This window comes from Mandrillus leucophaeus, unplaced genomic scaffold, assembly GCF_000951045.1.
Source record: "Mandrillus leucophaeus isolate KB7577 unplaced genomic scaffold, Mleu.le_1.0 Scaffold116, whole genome shotgun sequence".
Classification (NCBI taxonomy): domain Eukaryota; kingdom Metazoa; phylum Chordata; class Mammalia; order Primates; family Cercopithecidae; genus Mandrillus; species Mandrillus leucophaeus.
In genome coordinates, this window is record NW_012099876.1 from 3,342,621 (window position 1) to 3,367,016 (window position 24,396).

The window sequence follows — 24,396 nt, forward strand, 5'->3', positions numbered from 1 at the left end:
GCCATGGGGCATCAGCTGATGAGTTAAATCATACTCCACATACTTGAGCTTAGAAAGCAGGAACTGTGGAATACCTCACACATTTTAGAAATAGTTGTATAAACCCATATGATGGAAGATTTACAAGTTTTGCCTCTGCATGGGTTAACTTCCCACTGAAACTCTAATTCATTCTTGGGAACTAAGCCACTCGAATGGAAAAGGGAAAGAAATCATTTGTTTAGCTTCTACTTTATGCCAAGAGCTTTATGTAAAGAGATCCAAAAGCATGAGGTTGTTCAGAATGGATGTAAGCACAGGGAGATCTGTGCTGCAGAAACATCTGTATTTACAATGTAGCTTATTAGCAGTGTTGTATTTAAGTTTTGAGCCAAACTAATCTCTTTAATATTAGTCCTGCCAGTATTCTTTCCTAACATGTCATTGTGGCTGCTTGCTTTTTATCAGAAGCATTTGAAATTTCTGTGAACCATTGATGAGATTCTGCAGTCGATGCCTTAACCAGATTTGACATTCAAATACAATTTATTCAAAATTCTCTGGTCATCTATTTCATAAGTGAAGAAACCAGGGACAGACATTATGAGGTGTCAGGGTCTTCCCTGTAGATAACAGAAGAAGAATATGAGAACTGTCTTTTTCCAAATCTCTGATCTTCTTTATAGCTTCTTGATTTACTCAAAATATATTTATATTTTCTCTGTTTAGCCAACCCCCCACATTCATATCTCAGTGTATTTATGTGCTGAACCAGTGAGGTAGGAAATCTATAGTCTGTGTTCCCTGAAGTATTGATATTCCCTGTTCATTCCACAGGAACAAGTTCAAAATGAAGCTCAGCACCATCACACTCAGCGTTTTCTAGAAAAAAAGAATTTTTTAAATTTTTCCTAGAAAACAAAGAAACTCATCAATATACATCATTAGTTTGTATTTAGCTAAAGAAAGATAGTGTGGATTTTCATTACTTTGCTCCACAAATATTCTATAAAATGTTAAGTAGTTAAAGTATGTATCAGAGAGTAATTCTGAGAACACCGAGGATCAAATAAGGGTCACTCACAAATCTACTGCCCAGAGACAGCTATTGTTTACTTCTATTCTCATTTTTTCCTGTTTGTTTATTTATTTATTTATTTGAGACAGAGTTTTGCTCTTGTCACCCAGGCTGGAGTGCAATGGCATGATCTCGGCTCACTGCAACCTCCATCTCCTGGGTTCAGGCGATTCTCCTGTCTCAACCTCCTGATAGCTGGAACTACAGGATGTACCACCATGCCCAGCTAATTTTGTATTTTTAGTAGAGACAGGGTTTCTCCATGTTGGCCAGGCTGATCTTGAACTTCTGACCTCAGGCGATCCACTCACCTCAGCCTCCCAAAGTGCTGGGATTACAGACATGAGCCACTGCGCCTGGCCTTTTCTGTTTCATTTTTAACAAAATTAAATCTTACTGTACTGCTCATTTGGAATTCTAATCTGTTTTTTAGAATATGTTTCCATGTCATTAAATATTTTTATATTTTTATTAGCTGTATAGGATTACATTTTATGTTGGCCATAATTTCGTTATGGATAAACACTGAAGTTATCTTTCTTGGCCCCTCAGGAAACAGAGGCAGGAATTCGAGTGCAACTCCTTCTCCTTCTCCTTCTCGTTTCTATAGCATAAAAACTCTCAAAACTGGCCAGGTGTGGTGGCTTATGCCTGTAATCCCAGCACTTTGGGAGGCCGAGGCAAGTGGATCACATGAGGCCGGGAGTTCAAGACCAGCCCGACCAATATGGAAAAACACTGTCTCTACTAAAAATACAAAAATTAGCCAGGCATGGTAGCACGTGCCTATAATCCCAGCTGCTCCAGAGGCTGAGGCACAAGAATTGATTGTACCTGGGAGGTGGAGGTTGAAGTGAGCTAAGATCATGCCACTGCACTCCAGCCTGGATGACAGACCAAGACTCTGTCTCAAAAAAAAAAAACAAAAAAACAAAAAAACTCCCAAAAGACACAAAGAAATAACAGAGCAGTGATGGTTACCATGAGTTCTGAACCCTTCCTGGTTGTTTCTAAGCAGCCAGGATGCAAAATGTGCAACAATACAGTCTCCTATCAGGAAAAAAAAAAAAAAAAGGTAGCATTTAGGACAGATAATTAGGGATGAATAATGAAATCTTGGTTTGATTTTTTCAATATTATTTTGCTACAAAACATAAAGAAAAACAACCTTGTCTTTTACTCCCTCTGTCATACACAAATAGAAGTACTAGATTGGGTGCTAGGAGCATTCTTCCTTTGTCAAATCCAATGAGACTCCCGAGTGCTGGGATCATCTTTGCTGCTTTATCTGTAGGTGCCAATGCCACCGTAGATGGCATTTGCCCATTGCAAGGCTTTATCATTGTTAGACACTGCCGTTGGAGACAGGAAGCAGTTCCAGGGCTAATGACAATGAAACGAGTGTCAGTATTTCTTTTTCACCCACTGTGGCTTTGGGTGGGTTTTGTCACTTGTGTTTCTCTTATTATTACTGAGTGATAGGGAGGGGAGCAAATAAGAGAGTTGGAGCTTTGCTTCCAGAATCTATGGGGCCTCAGCATTGTATGGAAATGTCACTCCCAGCTGTGTTTCATGACCCTCCCAGCGCTTTGTTCCTCGCGCGGTGCTGATCATTACTTCTGCAACAATAAATTTTGCCTTCTCTTCTACAAGTGTTTTACGTAAGGGAAGACGAAGCGGCCCTCTATTTCTTTGTACATTTCCCCTTTCCACCTTCCCTATTATTAAAAATACATCCTGGGGGGTGGGGAGGTGTTTTTTTGTTTTCTCTGCCCAGCGTTTTCATAGGGCTGCTTTCCAACCATTTTCACAAAGATAGTTGGCTGTTTCTTATATCAGATGTTTCCAAAGGAAGAATGTTCTTAATTAAGATGCCATTCCTGGGAAATAATCTCAGGACTTCCTGATGCAATTTAAACTTGTTCCATCTGTCCTCTTCCTTCCGGGGGCTAAAATGTCATATTCTATTAAATGTTTGTTGAAAAACCCAGTTGCATATTCGCAATGATATCTTTCTTATGGCCCTTTCTGAACTACAGAAAATATTAGACTTCAAGAAGAAAAGCTCTGGAGGGGAAGGGGGCAGGATAGATTATGGTAAAATACATTGGAAATCGCTAGACTAAGCAAATTTAAACAGGCTTATCTATTGCATGATCCCGGGATGTACGGTAAATGCCCAAGGGGAGGGAGAGAACATATGCATTTCCCAATCTTATTTGACCACAGGATCTTGTTGCCCAAGCGCCTACTGTGTTTTCTACCATTCTAGGAAATGCAGTTTGAGAAATGCTTAATCTTTTGGTAGGAACCCAAAGGACTAAGACAAAATCATAGATTTGGGATTTGCCTTTCTTTATCAGCACCACATTGCAGCTGATAGGGGAACAAGTATTTTTCTTCTGCCTGTACCTCTTGGTAAGTTAGAAATAGTAGAGCAGAACGGGAGGGAACCTGGGCCAGGAGTGAACACATAGGGGTGGGGAGGGGGAGTGTAGGTGCCATGGGCAGGCAGTGCTCGCCACTGAGGCACTCAATGATTTGAAAAGCATTGGTTAAACAAACAAAAATCAACCAAGTTCTCCTGAAAAGTGAGTAAGCATCTGGAAGTCTGTACTAAGGAATTGCTATCTTCATTTCCATTCTTAGAGACACCTAAATTGATGCTTTCAACTCTGTATGAAAGTCAGGAAGCATGGGAGGGAGGAAGGGAGGGGAAAAGCAGGGCATACATGGAAGGTCTTTACTAGGAGAGACCAGCTTCATGGAAATGGCATTATGCCCAGAAATAGATGGTGTTTTTAAAAACACATAAGTAAAGCTTTAAGTTAAGTCTTAATGAAAGAACCAAATCAGAAAAAGCAGACTGGTTTCTTTTTAAAAAGAGAGGTTCTGGAGCCCCTGCTGGGGCCTCCAAGAATCTAGGGTGTTTTAGGCCACCCTTGTGGGTTCTGCAGAGTCAGGAGTTTGCATGCATCCGTCTTTACCCTGTTAGATGTACAGTGTGACTCCCTCCTAGTAAGGCCTACTTACCTGCCAGTGGATGCTAATCAGCACTGAAAATGAATTCTTGTCGCAGTGATTTATCCTGTGGAACTCTAAACTAAACGGGAAATAGGCAGCCACAGTATTCCCCAATAAAAGGAAGGACGTCCAGTGAAATGTCATATTGGCACCAAAGAAAGATACTGGGTTTACTTGAATATGCAAAACTTTGGCCAAGAATATACCCGATGTATTTAACCACTTCCTCAAGTTATTTTTCTGAGCTAAGGCAAGGAAACAATAAATACCATTTTTCAAGTACAGTTACACAAGTAGGTAAGTATGAGATATTTGAGGTACAGTTTTTCATTCTCTGATTACAGATTATTTTAAATGTGGCTATTAAAAATCAATTTCCTTTTTTGATATGCAGCACTCTTCGTATCTACCTATCCGTATGTCTCACATGTGTATGTCCCTGGCCAGTGGAGAAACTGAATTACAGTGAAAAATTATCTTAAAGATGCCAAGATGGGCCTTGGCTCCCTAATGCTAAGCCCTTTGCACTTCGGCAGAAAATTTTTGTCAGAACTGTCCCCGGTATTCAAATGCCATTCTTCTGCATTGATCTATAACTCCAGCTACAGAATGAACACCTGCCACCACATGACCAAATTAAACATCCTAGAAAGGGGTGTCCAATCTTTTGGCTTCGTTGGGCCACATTGGAAGAATAAGAATTGTCTTGAGCCACACATAAAACATACTAACATTAACGATAGCTGATGAGCTTAAAAAAAAAAATTAAATTAAATTTAAAAATTAAAAATAAAAAAAAGTTTGTGCGTAATTCTCATAATATTTTAGGAAAGTTCACAAATTAGTGTTGGGCCACATTCAAAGCCATCCTAGACCACATGTGGCCTGTGAGCCATGGATTGGACATAATTGTCCCAGAAGTATCTACTTTGTTATTTGAAATTGCTAGGATTGAAGCATCCATTTCAAATAGCCTGCTAACTTTAGCCTTGCTCAAGGCATTTAGTCCTTTTGTAATCTATTTTTTGTCTTATCTGATTTGATTTGAACAAACCTTACTTTACACTTTTCATATTTTTGTTGCATTTTGTTCAAGAACATTATATTGCATTATTATTGTATATTGTAATTTCTTAAAAGTAAAGAAAGACAGCATCTAACTGCAAATAAAGCTTCTCAAATAAGACGTTTCAGAAAATAAGACCCAAATAAGGCAGGATGTTAGGATCTAGCATCATATGTCCCTAACAGTGTCTAGATTTGTTAATATTGGTAATTCAAGGTAGATTTAAGCAATGATATTTATCCAGCTAATGGATAAATCTTCAGCAGGCTCTAATTTTGTTGTATCATTTAGGTGACATCTACATAATCCTATAGCAGATGGCTGACAAGAGCATCTCAGACAGCCTGGCTGTGACAAACAAGACAGTATGTGGATTCAGCTAGGTCAGGATTGTGTAGAATCAGCCCTAGAAGCTGAGACCAAGACATTGTGGCATAAACAGGAGGAAAACCACTGGGATTCTAGTAGGAGGTCTCCAGGGGCTGCTGGACCCTCCATGGTCTTAATGATAAAGCCTGCCTTGTACACTTAAGCACGTGACTTTGTATGGAAGATGCATCCCCAAGAATTTAAGTAGTGAATTTTTTTCCCCTCAATTACTGTGGCAATCAAATGTACAGTTGTCTTGTTCTCCCTCTGCACTAGTTTCCTAGCACTACTGTAACAACCACAAACTGGGTGGTTTAAAACAACAGAGATTTATGGAGGCTAGAAGCGTGAGACTAAGGGGTGGGCAGGACTATGTCCCCTCTGAAGGCTCTTGGGAAGAATCCTTCCTAGCCTCTTTCTGGCTCCAGACAGTCCTTGGCATTCCTTGGCTTGAAGCTGCACCACTCCAGCCTCTGCCTGTGTTGTCACATGGCCTTCTTCCCTGTGACTCCATGTTCTCTCCCTCCTTATAGCAATACTAGTGATTGGATTTAGGGCCCACCCTCATCTAGTATGATCTCATTTCAGTCCTCTTCTAAAACCTAAGCAAAGACCCTATTTATACATAACAATCATGTTCTGAAGTTCTAGGTAGATGGAAGTTTTGGTGGACACTATTCAATCTACTCCACCCTCTTAATTCTGCTTTTAATTTTTACTTTGTATTATTTTTGAGACAGAGTCTTGCTCTGTCACCCAGTCTGCAGTACAGTGACATGATCTCGGCTTACTGCAACCTCCACTTCCCAGGTTCAAGCAATTCTACTGCCTCATCCTCCCAGTAGCTGGGATTACAGGTGTGCACCACCACATGCAGCTAATTTGTGTGTGTGTGTGTGTGTGTGTTTAGTAAAGATGGGATTTCACCATGTTAACCAGGCTGGTCTCAAACTCCTGACCCCAAATGATCCACCCACCTCGGCCTCCCAAAGTACTGGGATTACAGGCGTGAACCACCGTGCCCCGTCTCTGCTTTATGTTCTTAGTACTCCTTCCATTCACCATTCTTCAATAACTATTTTAAAGCTTATTAAGACTAAATTTTGTTAAGAATGCCTATCAGGCATATAAGTTATATAAACTGCTATATTATTTAACTGAACCATGAACTTTCTGATAAAATGACAAAGAAATCATTTTTTGTACTAAGATATTCCTAAATCCATCTTTTTATAGAAAAATTGAAAGCCCATCTGAGTGTCTACCAGTGGGGAATAGTTTGATATAGAAAATCAATGTGACATTACCCATTTACTAAAAATAGTTTTCAGAACTATGCAGATATAATATATGCATCAATGAAAAAGCAGGTTATATAACTCTAAATAAACTGTGGAAAAAAATGTATTCATGTGCAAAAATTACACAAAAGTATACAAAACTGCTTGGTTAGGATAGAAGGATCATTTCATTCTTTAATGTCTGTCTTTATTGATTCTGTAACTTGTTTTAAGTAATTAAAGTGTTATCTGTTATTCCTATGGAAAAGACTACCAGTTATTCCTCAAAAATGCCATATACTCTCTTCAGGCCCCCAGGCTGATTACATGCCATTAAAAATGAGCGAGTGTTTCCTACCCATCCAGTCCTGTGTGTTATCACTGAAATGGGCCATTGGGATTGGATACTTGACAAAACATATCCGACGTGGGAGTGTACAGAGAAGCATAGACCAAGTATATCTCCTGCAAAGAAGGGCAGAAAAGTTTAATGGATACAAGTGAAGCCTCACTCTGCCTCATAATGGTGTGGACAAGTGGCAGGAAGAGGCGTTTGGGAGTCAGGCACAAAGAGTTGCACTAAAAGTCTAGGTTGGTCAAATTGTGTCCTCATGTGCTGAAGGACCTTAGTCATGCCCGCTTCGTGGCATCCTGATGACGGTGAGAAAGCCATGTGGTTCTCCTAACGCAGCATCACCTCGTGGGTGACCAGTGACCACAGGGCAGAGGGATGCTGAGCAGAAAGGACATGAATTGGCATCAAAGGAGTCTTCCGAACATTGCATTTCCTCTCTAAGCAATGAAGGTAAACCCTGTGTCTCCTCCAGACACTACTGACTGAAGAGAGATATCAGCACCATCAGCACCACTAAAAGTAATGTTGGGAGCCAAAGTGTTGCCATGAGATTCACCGAATGGTTGTGGAGAGAGATAGCAGCAGTATAATGCAGAGATCTTGCTGCCACCTCCTGAACCTACTTAAGGATCTTAGCATCACAACAAGTGGGACAACCAGCCTTTATATCCCTCAATGCGATGCATATAAAGTCACAGCACCTCATAGAAGTACCCTTAACGAAAGATGTCAAGAGGGATTGCTGTAGATTAAAATTGACTTAAGAACCATAATTATCAGAGACATAGTATGAAATTTGGTACCTTGATTCAAACAATGTAACTATAAATAGGGGAAATATTAAGATGGACTGTGTATTATATCATAGGAAAGAATTATGCCAATTTTGTTGGATACAACATTGGGATGGTTGGCTCCAAACTAAATTTAGAGCTGCAGAGACAAGTTATTAAGAATTAAATTTTCTGATATATGGAATTCACCTTAATATATTTCAACAGAGAAGAAAGAGAAAAAATGAAAGGAATATAAAGGAAATGTGGCAAACAAATGTTTATAATTGTTGGGTTGTCATCATAAATATATGAGCGGTTATTGTACTTTTCTCTCCACTTTTGTGTATACTTGAAATGTTTTATAACAAAGAGTTTAAAATAGATAAATAAATTCCTAGAATATTAACTTGCCAAAAATTGTTGTCTGTGATTTTTTTTTTTTTCCTGAGCAAGATTTAAGAGCTAATTTTTCCACAGCTGTTGTTGACAGGCAAAGAGTTCTTTGGGATCATGAGTGATAAAAACAGACCTTTTCACATGCCACTGCTGGGAGAATCAACTGATGCAATTTTGGTGGAGTGCAATTTGGCAATAACTACCATAGGACAAATACCCTTACCCATCATTCTAACTTCTAAGAATCTATTCTATAAATATATGTGGAGGTATGCTATGAAATGTTCAAAGGCATTCCCTACAATGAATGTTCAAAGACATTCACTGCAATGATACTTTAATAGCAAAGAACTGAAAGGACAAGTTGTCTACCAATAGGCAACTGGAAATTATTATAAGAAATTATCTTAATATTATAATTAATTATAAGAAATTATCACTGTTCAGAGAATGGAAAGTTTAAGCAGCCCTTATAAATAATGTATTAGAGCTATATTGCCAATATGAGATTGTTTCCCAAGATATCTGACATTAAAAAATGGTGCAGAAAACTATGAACCCATTTGGAGTTTTAAAAAATGTCTGAATGGATACAAGAAATGGATAATAATAGTTACCTTCTGGGCATAGGATTAGCAGGAAAGAAAGTTTTCACTTTTCATTTTATATATTTGAATGTTTACCACGTGCCAATGTTATTTTATTTATTTATTTATTTATTTATTTATTTATTTATTTATTTATTATTCTGAGATGGAGTCTCACTCTGTCACCCAGCCTGGAGTGCAATGGCACGATCTCTGCTCACTGCAACCTCCGCCTCCTGGGTTCAAGTGATTCTCCTGCCTCAGCTTCCCAAGTAGCTGAGATTACAGGCATGTACCACCAAGCCCGGCTAATTTTTGTATTTTTAGTAGAGACAGGGTTTCACCATGTTGCCCAGGCTGGTCTTGAACTCCTGACCTCAGGTGATCCAACCGTCTCACCCTCCCAAAGTACTGAGATTACAGGCGTGAGCCACTGCCTCTGGCCAACCATGTGCAAATGTTACTTTCTGTTATAAAAAGGAAAAGAAAAAAAATTGAAACCGAGAGAATTATGTGCCCTGAGTACTGAGAATGTTATCTTAAGAGTTATCCTAAGATTGTAATTAGGAAGGTGATTCTGTTAGGGAAAATTTTATAAACTTACACAGTATTTAAAATGTATAAATTATGGAGGGTTTCAAGTTAACAAGAATAATTTTGCCTTCTATAGTAAGAGTAAATTGTACACAATTATATGCAACTCTGAAAGTACTTTGAAATCTTCAAATGACATTAATATAAAATATGAAATTCTACTGTCTTTTAAGTTCAGGTTATACCTGAGGAAACACTAGAGAAAGATTTCATTTTGTCTACCATGGAACCAAAATTGACTTTGAATATGTATTATCCTTCTGTATCAAAAAATAAGACCTACCTGCCTCAGGTACTTTTTATGTTCATCATCTCATTGAATTATCATGATTATTCTGCAGGGCAGGTGGTATCCACCCTAATTTCCAGATAAAGAAACTGAGGCTGGGGACATTAATCAACTTGCTGAAAATCACACACAAGTGAAAAAACAGTCAAGAACCCACACTCTTCACTCGGTTTGTCCTGACACTCTGCCTCTTTCATATAGGGAAAAACTAAAGGGAAAAAAGAGACAATAAAAGCATCATCTGGTCTTTGGCCCTTGCTTTTACTCCTTTCTTGTTTTCTGCAACTAGCTGTGCCTTCCTCAGTGTGTCTTATGTCCTAGGAAAAGATTGTTAACAGAAAGCACAACAGGTATCCAGGATTGTAGTTTATTAAACAGAGTTTTCTTGAATATTTTCAGTAAAACAGAGAATTAACAGCTCATTGGGTTTTTTTCTTTTTCCCTAGATATTGTGGATGCTTTATCAGATCCAAAGAAATTTCTCTCAATTACAGAAAAGAGAGCAGACCAAATGAGAGCTATGGGCATTGAAACTGTAAGTAGAAATGGTTGATTAAAGATGGCCAAGTTGTGGGAGTTTCATTATCAAACAGTGTTTACAAAAGCAAGATAAAGTAATGAATTAGCAAATTTAAGGAGTAATGAATTAGCAATTTTAAAACTGAGCTCATCAATTCAACAATAGTTGACTTTCTACAAAAGTGTGGCATGTTTAATAAAATGTGACTACCATCAGAAAAATCTACTTCATCATCAGTGGCTTAACTCACATCTGGGGACCCCTTCCCCATGAGAAAGTAAATGAAAAACATTTTGTTATGCTTTTAGGAAAGTTTAAAATGTAGGTGGAGCATTTCTAATCAGAAAATCCAACATCTGAAATGTTCTAAAATTCAAAACTTTTTGAGTGCTGTCATGAGATAGTCATACCTTTGTTTTTTGAAGGTTCACTGTGCATAAACTTTCTTTCATGAACAAAATTACTAAAAATATTGTATAAAATTACCTTCAGGCTGTGTATAAGATGTATATAAAACATTAATGAATTTTCTGTTTAGACTTGGGTCCCTTCCCCAAGATACCTCATTATGTATATGCAAATGTTCCAAAATCTGATATCCAAAACATTTCTGATCTCAAGCATTTTAGATAAAGAATATTCAAACTGTACTGTACAGGACGTTTCTGTGATACACTAAAATACCAGTTATCCCAGTTTAGTGAATTAATGATAATTGCTTTCTATTTTTAGTTATTTATTTTTTAACAGATAGGATCTCGCTGTGTTGCCCAGGTTAGAGTGCAGTAGTGTGATCATAGCTCACTATGAACTTAAACTCCTGGATTCAAGCCATCCCTCTACCTCAGCCTCCTGAGTAGTTGGGACTACAGATGCGTGCCACTGTGCCTGGCTAATTTTTTTTACTTTTTTTGTCAAAACAGGGTCTCACTCTGTAGCCTAGGTTGGTGTCAAAGTCTTGACCTCAAGCAGTCCTCCCACCTTGACCTGCCAAAGCATTGAAATTACTGGCGTGAGCTACCATGTCCAGTCAAAATGGCATTTATTACTGATTTTTCACTGTTTGCCAGCCTTGCATCCCAACCTTCTCCCGTTCCAGTGCACATGTGGGTTGTTTCTTTGTTTTTAAATGTTATCTTTACCAAAATCCTCAGTTTGGAATGGATGTAGCATCTCTCCAATAGCTAGAAAAAGAGAAAGTATTCTCTGCTTGTTAATAAGTTGGATCTTCTTTCCTTGGCTGGATCCTTTGCCTTTAAGAGAGTAGAAGTCTAGGAAGGGTATAGTAGAAGTTTACAGTAAAATAAAGAATGTACAAGATATTTGACCTTGAGTGACATTCGTTTGGGTCAATGTAAATGTTTCTGTTCTAGAGTGACATAGCCGATGTGCCCAGTGACACTTCCAAAAATGACAAGAAAGGAAAGGCCAATACCACCAAAGCAAACGTGACCCCTCAGAGTAGCTCTGAGCTCAGACCAACCACCACAGCTGCCCTGGCCTCTGGTGTGGAAGCCAAGAAAGGTGAGAGAGAGCCATTGGGCTCCTTTTCTTCTGCACGCACCTTAATTACACAGGGTACAATATCTATAGCTTTAGGAAATATATAAATTCGAAGTTCTTTGTGGGAAAGAACCTTTTACACAGTGATGTTAACTAATTCATCCCCACTCTCTTCCAGACCCTCCCATAGGTACTTATCTGGACAGGCAGTGGGCTCATGAACCAACAGAGTTATCACTATTGGACATTTCTAAATTCTCATACTGATAATTTCCCCCCATAAGTAGATGTTTAGCATCCATGATTATTTGTTTGTAAAATTATCAAATGAGCATTTGAAGGCCAATTCCATGTGTTTACCTGTGGATGAAAAGAAAGATCGTTAAGAGTTGTCATCAGCCAGTGTGTAGGGAAACAACTGTGCTGGTTATTTTAATTGGTTTCCATTCTAATTGGTCAGACATCCCTTGATTGGGTGGTGCCCATTCCATATTGGAGGGAAAGGGGGCAGGGAGAATGCTGATAGGGAGTGGCAAGGAGTTCATCTTTCCTGTTCTGGAAAGAATTCTGGGGTCACCCTGAGAAGGTCTTGGGAAATGAGTCAAAGGAGTGTTTTAAGAAAATTATAGTCTTGGCAGAAGAATTCATTGAAAGTGGGCATGCTAAGGGCCAGGTAAGAATTATGACACTCCTGCTTCTGTTATAACACACCTATCACATTGTGTTGATAGAGTATTACCAACCAGAGAATGAGGTTATTGCAGGTGAGACCACACCTCATTATCAGTGTGTCCCTGGAACCATGCCTAGTTAAGATATAGTAATCTATTTTCTTGGGAAGTAAAGGGCTGTTTAATGAATGATAGGGACAAGGAAGTCTGGATTAAGTTGGAAATTGTCAAAAGGAAGGAAGAATAGAAATAAGTTGGCAGCTTGGATATGGGCCTTAGGGAGAAAGGGGCTTTGTGGTAACTCAGACTTCACGGACAAATCCCAGAGATAGATGGTACCATTGAGAGAAGTAGAGGAGTTAGGAGGAGGAGCTGCTTTTGGTAAAGACGATGATTTTGGTCCTGTATATCACTGAAGTCAAGCTGTTGCTGATACATTTGGGCAGAAATATGCACTTAACAAATCTATGCCAGGTAGAGAAGAAGAAGGAGGGATAGAGAAACAGAATAAGTGTACTTAGAAGGCAGAATGAATGGGAAAAAAGAAAAAAGAGAGGTCTATGTTCTAAGAAGAATTAGTTTTGAAAAGATGCTGTAGATAAGTCCAGAGAAGTGAAGACTACAAAATTATTGTTGAACCAGCAATGATTGGATGATGACGGTATAAACACGGTTAGAAAAATATGAGACATAATTTAAGACATAAGATAGTTGTTCTGGAGGACAGTAGCATGTTGGTAGGAACTAATAAGGGAAAACAAGGAAAATGCAAAAGAGAGTACATGGTAAAACAAGACCATAAGGAAGATCTGAATCAACAAAAAGCGTGAAATTCAGCTGGATAAGGAAGGAAGAGATATGTTCTGTCTGAACCAAGAAGAATGATGAGTGAATAGAAGCTTCAGGATAGACAGGAAGAATTCTGACAGATGGTGTATCAGTCAGCTTACGCTGCATAACAAATGACCTCAAATTTTAGTAGCTTAAGACAACCACCATTTATTGAGATCATGTTTCACTGGGTTGGTTGATCTAAACTGGCTTGGCTAATCTCTGTGTCTTGTTATGCACCTGTGATCAGCTGATAGGTTGACTGGAAGGTAGATGTGGGATGACCTTATGCACACCTCTGTCGTTTGGCAAGTTGTTTCACATCATCCTGAAGCCTGAGCAGGCTTATTCGTATGGTACTCCCTGAGTTTAAAGAGCAGCCCTTTTCCAGCCTCTGCTGGTATATCATTGGCCATAGCAGGTCACAAAGTGAACCAATATTCAAGGGGTAAAGAAGTAGACTCTACCTCTTGATTAGAGGGGAAATAAATAGTGGCCATTTTTGTAGTATAACATAGATAGATTCTATCTGATCTAAGAAGTTGGTTAGGTAGCTACTCTCTGCTGAGAAAGGTAGAGGTAGAACTGAAAAACAACAATATAGAAAAGCTTTGGAGTTGCCACTGTCTGGAATAGAACGATCCACAAGAAATAAGGAGGAGGTCTGCCACATAGCACACAGGACCCTGGTGAGGGTTGGGTGGTGTGTATTAAGTTGATGTAGCTTGATCTCATTACTTCTTCAGCAGTGCCCAGAAACTCAGCAACAACTATGAACAAAGTACAGCTTAGGGAATTGCAAGCCTGAAATTATCATAATGTGTATGGTCTGGGACCAAAAGATTGAAGAGCATTAAGTTATGACATTGTAACAGTGGGCTATTGCTGTGTAACAAGCAACTGCAAAAGTCAGAAATTTAAATAAAGTAAGCATGTATTATAGCCCATGAGGTTGTCTGGGTGGCTTTTCTGGTAATGGGTGGATTAGTATCAGTGACTCAGCTAATCTTAGCTATGCTTATTCAAATGTTTGGGGTTCAGCTAAGGTGTTATTGGCTGGGACAAGTGGGCTGTCTTCCTTGTGAACTCTCATCTTTCATCAGCTTAGCCTGGGCTTGTTCACATGGCAGTTGTAATGTTCTAAAATGGAGGTGAAAGTACAGATGCTGCTTGACTTATGACAGAGTTACATCCTCATGAGCTGAACATATCGTTAAGTCAAAAATGTGTTTAATACCTAAGCTACTGAACATCATAACTTAGCTTAGTCTAGCCTATTTAAAATGTGCTCAGAACACCTACATTAGTCTACAGTTGGGCAAAATCATCTAACACAAAGCCTATTTTATAATAAAGTGTTAAATATTTCATGTAACTTATTAAGTGCAGTACACTGTAGAGTATACAGCTGACTGAGAGCTGAGGCTTGCTGCAGCCCCAATGCATATCTCTAGCTTAGGAAAAGATCAAAATTCACAATTCAACATATGCTTTCTACTGAATGCATATCACTTTTGCATCATTGCAAAGTTGAACCACTGTAAGTTGGGGACCATCTGTATGTCAGGTTCCTTGATGAGTCCTAGACTTAGAACTGGCATGACATCCTTTCCACTACATTCCATCATCCCAAGCAAGTCACATGGCCCAGCCCAGATTCAAGAGTTGGGGAAACAGATTCCACATCTTAATGGGAGGAGTTCCAAAGTCACATGTAAGTAGGTGTGGAAACAGGGAGGGGTAGAATTTTTTGGCCATTTTTGCACTCAGTCTGCCACCCTGATCATAATTTATAGGTTAATGTTCCGGGGGGTAGATACTAGAGGAGAGAGACTTTGCTAGGAAAGGAAAAGGTTAAAGGGAACCAGAAACAAGATGAAAGTAAAAAGCTTGCTTGGTAGGTGTAAGGGAGTGAGTGAAGTTGGCAGGATAGAGATTGCAGTCAGAAAGAGGTACCTCTAAGTACGTGTCTTGGAGGAGGGGCAGTTTCAAGCAGTGTTAACATCCCATTTACAACTGTCAGTGGGAGGTGACGTAAAGTGGAGATGAAGATTTCTAGAATGGAAGGCATCATGGAAATAGAAAGGAAAGTCACCCAGCATATTCTTCTCACGCATATTGAATCACTGTGTTGGATGTCTGGGAGTGCCTGCATAGGAAAACCACAAGTCAGATACTGAAGTTCATGGGGCAGGGCAGTGTGTGACCTAGAAGGACACACGTGGAGGTAGCTAGCCTCAGCAGAGCCTGGTGTAAGTGAGAGGTCTGTTCTTTTGTATGATAGCTTTTAGGAGAATGGCATGGAGGTACAAGAGAGAAGTTTGTAGGTGTTTTTCCCACGCCTCTCCATGGATTGGGGTGGAGTGGGGAGTAAACTCTACTCCAGGAGCCTTTGGGGGAAGAGATGTCATTTGAGAAAGCAAGCTTCCATTTCTTTCCAGAAAACTGTCTTAATTTGAGTCACCCCAAAGCAGACCCTGAGAGAAGGCTTCCAGTGCAAGTAGTTTATTCTAGGATGCAGTGGACACGGATAGAGGTGTGAAGAAGTGACACCAGGGAGGGAAGGCAGTCAGTAATTAGAATGTTTTAAAGCCAGTTGCCAGGAGGCACCTGGAACTTAATGTCCTGGAGAAACTGTGGGGGCTAGTATTGCACATACTTTTCAGATGTCTCCTCTTAGAGGGAAGAGGGAGCTGGGGAATATATACCCTGACTCCTGTCAGCCTTTTCTTGAGGGTTCCCGTGGAAGGGATAAATTTCTCGACTTTCGGACGCTGGCAATTGGAAGTGAACTAGAAGAGCTGATGTAGAGAGGGCATGGTGTGTGGCTGGAGCAGACAGCGTTTGCTACAGACATCTATGAAGGTGGGGAGGTGTGAAATTCCAAACGGTTTTTCTTAGACATTCAGCCAAACGGCAACGACTGCAACAACACAACTTTATTTTTCTTTCTGATTTTAAGAACAAAGGATTAAGAAAATCCAGCTCCTAATTTCCAGATTAGCGATTAAGAGAAAACAAGTTATTGTTAGGGAACTATGCTGATATGAACAAAAATTTTATGTAGTGAAACTTCAATTAGCCAAAACCTTTGGGGCCCCAAATGTGCTGCCTAACCTACTTTCATACCAGGGAAGCCTGTAGACCTGCAGGGTCCTATATAGTAGCCACTAACCACATGGGGCTACCACTAACCACATGGGGCTATTTGAATTTCTTTAACAATTAACTTAAAAGTTAAACCTTGAGTTCCTCATTCACACTAGCCACATTTCAGGTGCTCAAGAGCCACAGGGGGCTAGAGGCTGTCAGTTGGACAGACCCATGCGTGGAACATTCCCATTATCATGCAAAGCTCTATGGGGAAGCCTGTTCTCCGCACGCAGATGGAACTGTCCTCTTCTGTAGAATGTGGGTATTTTTTCTAACTAAATCACTTATGGGAACCAAAATTTTTACAAATTGTGTCTTTCCCCCAAAACACAAAACCAGGTAATTGAGGGAAGTTTATGTTTTTGTAGGTTTCTTTTAATCAAGACTTAGCTGAACCAAGAACAAAAAATAAAATAAAAATTGAGAGAGAGAGAGAGAAAGTTTCATCAGACTGGGTCAAACTCATAGAATTTGCTAGATCTCTGGAGAATCTTGCATACTCCCCAAATCCTGTATGTTCATTTTTATAGACGAGCGAGCTGAGGCCTAAAGACAGGGAGCTCTTTGTGTGCCAGGAGTCACTCTCTTGCCTTACCCTGCCTCAGTCACTGGGGAGATAGCTTGTGAAGGCCAACTTAGGAGATCAGTAGAGAGCCCCCACGGACCATTCACACCCTGATCACAAAATGTTACAGATCACAAGGCTGATTTCCCTCAGCCAAAACTTTCCTTCTGCGGCCTGACCACCCTGTCATTGAACGTGCACATCTTAAAATGAATAAAAGGGAAAAACAAGAGCCTGGGACTTGATGCCTATCTCTCTTAAATATATCATACCTAGCCTTTGGGATTCTAATGGAAATCAATTATAGCACCGAGTGCACATTCATTTTGTTTGCCTAAGATGAAAATCTGCAGTCAAACAGAAACTGTTTGAGGATCTGGCTACAAATGTTGTTGCTATGACAACACCTGGGTTAGCATCACTCAGATGGTAGGATGACTTAGTATATTACCCTAGCTCCTCCTGATAGCCTCCTGTTATACACTGGCTTGATTTTATTAGTTCCTGTATGTTTAAGGCATTGCTATGCTCAGTAGCACATTGCTTAAATGCTAAGATTGAATTTGGTAAAAGGGAGAAGCCAGAAAAAAATGTTTTATTCTGTCGTGATGACTGAATTGAGAATAGAGTTGGGAATTAGTTGACTGGGATGATATGCCTTGAAATACAAAGGTAAGAGTAAGGATAATAGATGCTTTGGTGCCTGATCAGCTTCCCTTTATGGGTTCACTATCCCATCTCCCAGCTCCTATGAATTTTGGCTGATTGGACATTTCACTGCCCTTCTCCAGAGAATTGCCCTGAGACCATGAGAGTTCCCTTGCCTGAAAGGTTTTGTGAAACCTCTATAGCTCTCAGCTGATTGATCCAGGGTTACAAAAGCCCAGCCTCTTTTCGCCAAGGTGGAACGACTCTTGGGTGCCATTTGTACTGAAGAGCTCCCTGTAGGATCAGACTGAGGCTGTATTTCAACTAGAAACACACCCTACCTTCTTCCTCTGCCCCGCTCCACTTCCTTCATTCCCTTAGGGGTTTCTCCTGAGAGTCTGCCCTCAATCAGTCACATGCACAGGAATCCCCTTCTTAGGTTCTGCTCGTAGGAAACCTGACCTAAGTTAAGACATGCAACATTTCAATTGTCCAGTTAATTGCTTTGTAATAGGAACTTAAAGATGTTTATATTCATCACATGTAAAGCTGCTTCAAAGTCTTCCGATGAGATTTCAATATGTCAATTCTATATTATCAGTTATTCTCTCTAGTTTTTAGTATACATAGTGACTTAATTTTTTTGTTGTTGTTTAGGTATTGAACTTATCCCTCAAGTAAGGATAGAAGATTTAAAGCAGATGAAGGTAAAATTGCTTGACTATTCTGCAAGCACTCTTGTATTACACATATTGGTGACACCGATATATTTTTGTTTCTCACCAAGTGTAATCATTGTGATTACAAAAAAAAAAAAAACTATTTTTGATTCTATTTTTCTCCCAAAGGCTTACTTGAAGCATTTAAAGAAACAGCAGAAAGAGCTAAATTCTTTAAAGAAGAAACATGCAAAGGTACAGTGTTTTAAAGCTGCTATTTTGTGTTATGTATGGATGAATCATTTGTAGCCAAAAACACTACTTTGAAGCTGATACCAGACCATTTAACAGCAATAACTCATTCTAACTGGTCAACAATGAAATTAAAAAATAGAATCTGTTTGGGAGTGCTTGTCACTGGTTTGTAGTCTGCATTTCTAACAATTCTTTCAAATGCATAGCAAAGCTTCATCCATTTAAAAATTGTTTCACTAGGCCAGGCACAGTGGCGCATGCCTGTAATCCCAGCACTTTGGGAGGCCAATGTGAGTGGATCACGAAGTCAGGAGTTCAAGAGCAGCCTGACCAACATGATAAAATCCTGTCTCTACTAAAAATACAAAAATTAGCTGGGCGTGGTGGCATGCCCCTGTAATCCCAGCTACTCAGGAGGCTGAGGCAGGATAATTGCTTTAACCCGGAAGGCAGACGTTGCAGTGAGCTGAGATCGCGTCATTGCACTCTAGCGTAGGTGACAGAGTGAGACTCCATCTAAAAAAAAAAAAAAAATTAGTTCACAAATAACATGACTATATAAAATATTGAAGAGCAGCTCACAACTCTAGCCATTAGTTACCTAAATTGCCAGATCACTGTCACATAGTTTGCCATACACAGTGGTGCGTGGAAGGAGATGCTAGCAATCTCTCAACCTCCCACTCATAGCACCTAGAGAGAGAACACTTGTCACTTTTTCTCCTTTATGTAAACCTTGCCCAGTTGCCAGCCTACTTCTGAAATAGATTTATTCTTGCTTTTTACCCATAAGAAGTGGTCTTTTTTGACAATGATTATGAAAAATTATAAGAGCTAGTTGCAAATTATAAGACAACAGCAGGAGGTGGCTCCAGGAATTATCCTGTGGGTTGAAAAACTTCACGCCACTCAAACATCATCACTTCCAGACTCCCTCACAGGTAAAGAAGGAAAAGGTAGTACCTCTTTCCTTCCTAAAGACGTATAGTAACCAGCTGCTGCTGGTAGGATAATGTCTGTCCTCTTCTATTCAGGGCAATGAGAGCAAGAGAAACTTAATTTATAATTTATTAATTTGAAACAACGTCTGAGTTCTTTTAAACTAATCTTGCAGTCCTACTTCTTTATTCTCTGATCCAAGCCTCAAACCAAGGCATGTCTGTCAGAACTTGGCTTGAGTAATATACCTTTTAATCATTCCACATATTGAGATGCCGAGAACATTGTCTGGAAACCTGTTATTTCTTTAAGAGTTTGTGCTCCTTTGAGAAGCTGGGCCTACTCTTATCCTAGTAATGTTCCCTGTATTATTGAACTGCTGGCTCAATGGATTTGCTGATACAGTCACTTCACTTCAAAGACTGTTTGTTTCTAAGTTTCATAAATAATTCCATTCAGTGAAATTCCTTACATTGCTCAGTGGGGTTATTGGAGACAGAACAATTTAAAGTAGGGACTTCTTCAGTGTTGTTGGTTATTGACAACAGGCTGAACTATGGAAAGTCAACAGAAAAAGAGTAAGCATGAGAAATAAAAAAGAAAGCACCTTAAATGACTTCAATTATTAGGAATAGAGTGGGTGCCCGTATGCTGCAGCACTATCTAACAGATTTTTCTTGCATTTAAATTAGATCTCTTTCATTGAGCAGACACCTCAGTGGCCTTTGGGCTAGTTGGAAACATAGAGATTTTGGCTTCATTTAATATTTTCTTGAGGCATGGCCAGAAAATATGCTGTGATGGGTGGTAATAATAGCAACTAGAATTCCTGCATGCTCAGTAATTTTCAGATGCTGTACTCAGCACTTTACATGCATTGTCTCATTTAACACTCTCTACCCTATAAGGTAAATTCTATGTGAGTCTCTATTTACATGTGAGGGAATTAGGAATTAGTGAAGTTATCTGATGTCCCAGAGTTAGGAAGCAGCAGAGCCGATATTTGAACCAAAATCAAGAGTCCAGAATCCATACTCTTGCACCATTCTCCTGTGTAGGATATGGGATGCTTCACTAAGTGGACAAGTTCCCTCACTGGGTCAAATGCAGTGATATCACCTGGGACATTATGGAAAATCATTATCAACTTTGGATAGAGTTGATACATTGCTGATTATCAGGACTGTGACTAAGAAAGGATGCTCCTCAGTTTGTAGAACTTAACCTACATCAAAGTTGTCTATTTACTCCCTGGAGCCATCAGGCCCTGCCCAAGCTAACTTCTAAGATGAAGAATATAATGAATATTTACTTGCCTAATATATACTGATGCCAGCTCTGTTAACATGTCTTTAGGCCAGACATGGTGGCTCATGCCTGTAATCCCAGCACTTTGGGAGGCCAAGGCAAGCAGATCTCAGCCAAGGTCAGGAGTTCGAGACCAGCCTGGCCAACATGGCAAAACCCTGTCTCTACTAAAAATACAAAAATTAGCCAGGCGTGGTGGCGGGTGCCTGTAATCCCAGTTACTTGGGAGGCTGAGGCAGGAGAATCACTTGAACCCGGGAGGCGGACGTTGCAGTGAGCCGAGATTGCACCACTGCACTCCAGCCTGGGTAACAAGAGCGAGACTCTGTCTCAAAAACAAAACAAAGCAAAAAAAAACAAAACAAAAAGGCAAACAAAAGAAAAACATGTCTTTAAAACTGAAAACTGAAAAGCTGGTTAAAGAGAGGGGCACAATGTGGTGAATCTATTACCATTGGACATACTTCATGCCTGATCTCCATATGACGTGTTTATCCTAACACTGATTTTTCTGTCAGTCAGCACTTTTAAAGTGGCAATACTAGCTTATACATATTCATACTTGCTTAAGCGCATATTCTTAGGTATTCTCATAACAGTTATATAAAGGAGTACTATAATTATATGAGTATATGAGTTTTGTATCGGTTAGCTTTTGCAGGGTAACAAACCACCCTAAACTGTAGTGACTTAAAACAAGTGACTTAAAACAATTTGGCTCACAATTTTGTGCATCAGCAGTTGGAGCTGGGTTTAGCTGGATGGTTCTTCTGGTCTCAGCTGGATTCACTCATGAACCTGCTGTTACTACCATTACTACCAGTTTGGTTGGCAGATGGGGGACTGGCTGATTTAGGACAGCCTCTACTAAACCACTTCCTCTCTGCTTTATGTGGTCTCCTGTCTTCCAGCAGGCTAGTCCAGGCTTGTTCACATGACTGGGGTCCCGAGAGACCAAGCAGATCACGCATGGTTTCTTGTGGCCCCAGCTCAGAACTGACACACCATCACTTCCACCTCATTTTTTGGCCAAAGTAGGTCCTAAGTCTGGCCTTATGAGGACTCTACCTTTTGACAGGTCTCAAAGTTACATCAGAAGTGGGATTGGATACAGAAAGGGAAATAACTGTGGCCATTTTTATAGTCTGCCAGCCATTCAACAGATTAGCTTATTAGTACTTAAAAAAAATAACTTCATTAAATCACCTAGTTTTTAAGTGGTAGAGTCAGGATTTGAACCAAATTCAGCCTGACTTGAGAACTCAGACTTGTAACCACTACACTCAGCTGCCTCTGATGTTTCCCACACTAATTTTTCTTCTCTTCACACATCTTTTTCTTTATGGTCTCAGTAACAGGTTTTTAAAAGCAATCATGAACCTATCAGGACACAGATGTCTTGGGTTCCTTCAGGACTGGTTTTTCAACATAAGGTCATTGGGCCAAGAGCTGGAGGCTTTACAAAAAATATGTATTCTAGTGCCTACCTGACACTTAGCTATCATCCCTAAGAAAAGAGTATAGGAAATACGATTTAAATAAACTCCTCTCCTCTGCATGCTAAATTTTGAGGACTGTTTTTTTAGGAATATTATGTAGCACTTTTTACTTTCTCTTGAGCCCTTAATAGAAACCCCACTAATTGCCTGCAAAGACGCTTATCAAGCCTCCCTAAAGAAACAGAGGTTTTACCCTCTTGCCGCATAATAGTGAGAATTAATTCCCCCATCCTTTCTGTGAAAGGACATCTTCAGCTCTTTTATAACAGTTTTCAGCCACCCAACATGGAGCTAAGGCTTACCACCCCAAAACCTTATGTCATAAAATGACCTGCTGAAGAAGAAATATGGCCTGGGCTGCACTCTCCCTACTACTGTACCCCTGGCCCAAACAGCACTTGGTAGCTAAGAACAGGGACTAGTATTTAGTCTATATCCAGCGACTGTAGGGAGATCTCAGCTCTTACATATTAGCCTAGATCAAGCTTGTCCAACCTGCAGCCCCCAGGCCACATGCAGCTTAGGGTGGCTTTGAATGCAGCCCAACACAAATTTGTAAACTTTCTTAAAACATTGTAATATGTATGCATAGACCTTTTTTTTTTTTTTAAGCTCATTGGCTATCGTTAGTGTCAGTGTTTTACGTGTGGCCCAAGACAATTCTTTTTCCAGTGTGGCCCAGGGAAGCCAAAAGATTGGCCTAGATAAATAATTCTAATTTTTAGATTTAAAGGGAAGCAGAGAATCTATGAACTAAATCTCAGCAGTTTAAGAAATAAATGTGTGGTCCCAAGGCCAGCTTATTTCCAAACTTGCAGGTTAACTACCAGATAGAAAAGGAACAGTGGTGTGAATGTGAAGTTCTGCCATTTGCAATTAGGTGTGTGATTTGCTGTTAGGATATTGAGAAGAAAAGATGGGGGTAATGACCATTTGCACCCCAAATGAATATAACAATGCTCATTAAAACGCCTATTTTTGGAAAATGGCAATAGTCAACTGCCTTTGACCCTCTGAGTGTACTGGCAATCAGACTTCTACTTGTCTCTTACTTTCTAGAACCACTTCAATTCGAAATGGAAACTAGGGCAATGGTTTTTCAAGTGTCTATTATATGAGACACAGAAAAAGGAGAATTAATTAGTAATAATCCTCCCCCAGCACATGACTCATTGGAATCCAGAGCTGCAGTTACTTTCATTAAGAGACAGGCATGCTTTTCAATTGTCCAATGAGGTCAATTTCTTAGGGCCAAAAATGTAAAACCCAAAGTTGGATACATATCTCCATAACATGTTAGACGTGGAATTACAATTCAAATGCCTATGGGGACCAAGCAGGAAGTAGCTGAGGGAAGTTGGCCAGGTGTTGACTCCACAAAAGCTGGGAGCACTCATCTCTATCCACAGGCCAAGTCAGACTGAGCTACCACCATTGGTGCCTGGAGAGTAGATGGGCCAGTCGTGTTCTCTTAGAGGAGAATCAAAAAATCAGAAAGCTTATCTGAATTTCCTGATCTTTTATTATCAGCCTCTAATTCAACCTCTTTTTGAAACCGCATAGGCAAAAAAACCCAAAAAAACAAAAAAAATCCCAAAACTAAAAACTACATCTGCAGGCTAGATACAGTCCTTAGGCCACCAGTTTGCAGCATCAACATTAAATGAGTCAAATGAAATGCCTGAGAAGCCTACTAAACTCTGGCATTTTTAGTAAAGCTACTGATGGAAAATTTTCTCTTTGCTATGCAAGCAATTTAGATGACAGCACCAACACTGTTGTTAAACTCATCCATTTTAATTCATGGTCAGACCTTAGAACCAGACCTATAACTTGGTTTTGCAGTGGAAAGGGGCAGAGACACAGCGGTTGCCCGCAGAGTCCACCTATTGGTAATCTCAGAGTTACATGTTGATCAAACATGATTTACTCCAATTTTTCAGCACCCTCTGTGGTGCGATCATTCATGCCCATAGTCACATCAGTCACAAGAATGAATTGCAGCGGCAGTTTTTCCCAGAAGAAGCTGAATTTACTCTTAACTTGGATAAG

At 39.8% G+C, this 24,396-nt stretch overlaps 1 protein-coding gene across 1 annotated transcript in view; it reads left to right on the top strand.

Annotated features, from left to right (window-relative positions):
• Nucleotides 1–24,396, top strand: part of PLCB4 (phospholipase C, beta 4) — a 293,921-nt gene that overhangs the window by 240,724 nt on the left and 28,801 nt on the right. Inside the window, exons 28-31 of the mRNA XM_011998921.1 lie at nucleotides 10,240–10,328; nucleotides 11,687–11,837; nucleotides 18,342–18,391; nucleotides 18,533–18,598. Coding sequence (XP_011854311.1) covers nucleotides 10,240–10,328; nucleotides 11,687–11,837; nucleotides 18,342–18,391; nucleotides 18,533–18,598 — 356 coding nt within the window. The remainder of the gene's footprint in view (nucleotides 1–10,239; nucleotides 10,329–11,686; nucleotides 11,838–18,341; nucleotides 18,392–18,532; nucleotides 18,599–24,396) is intronic.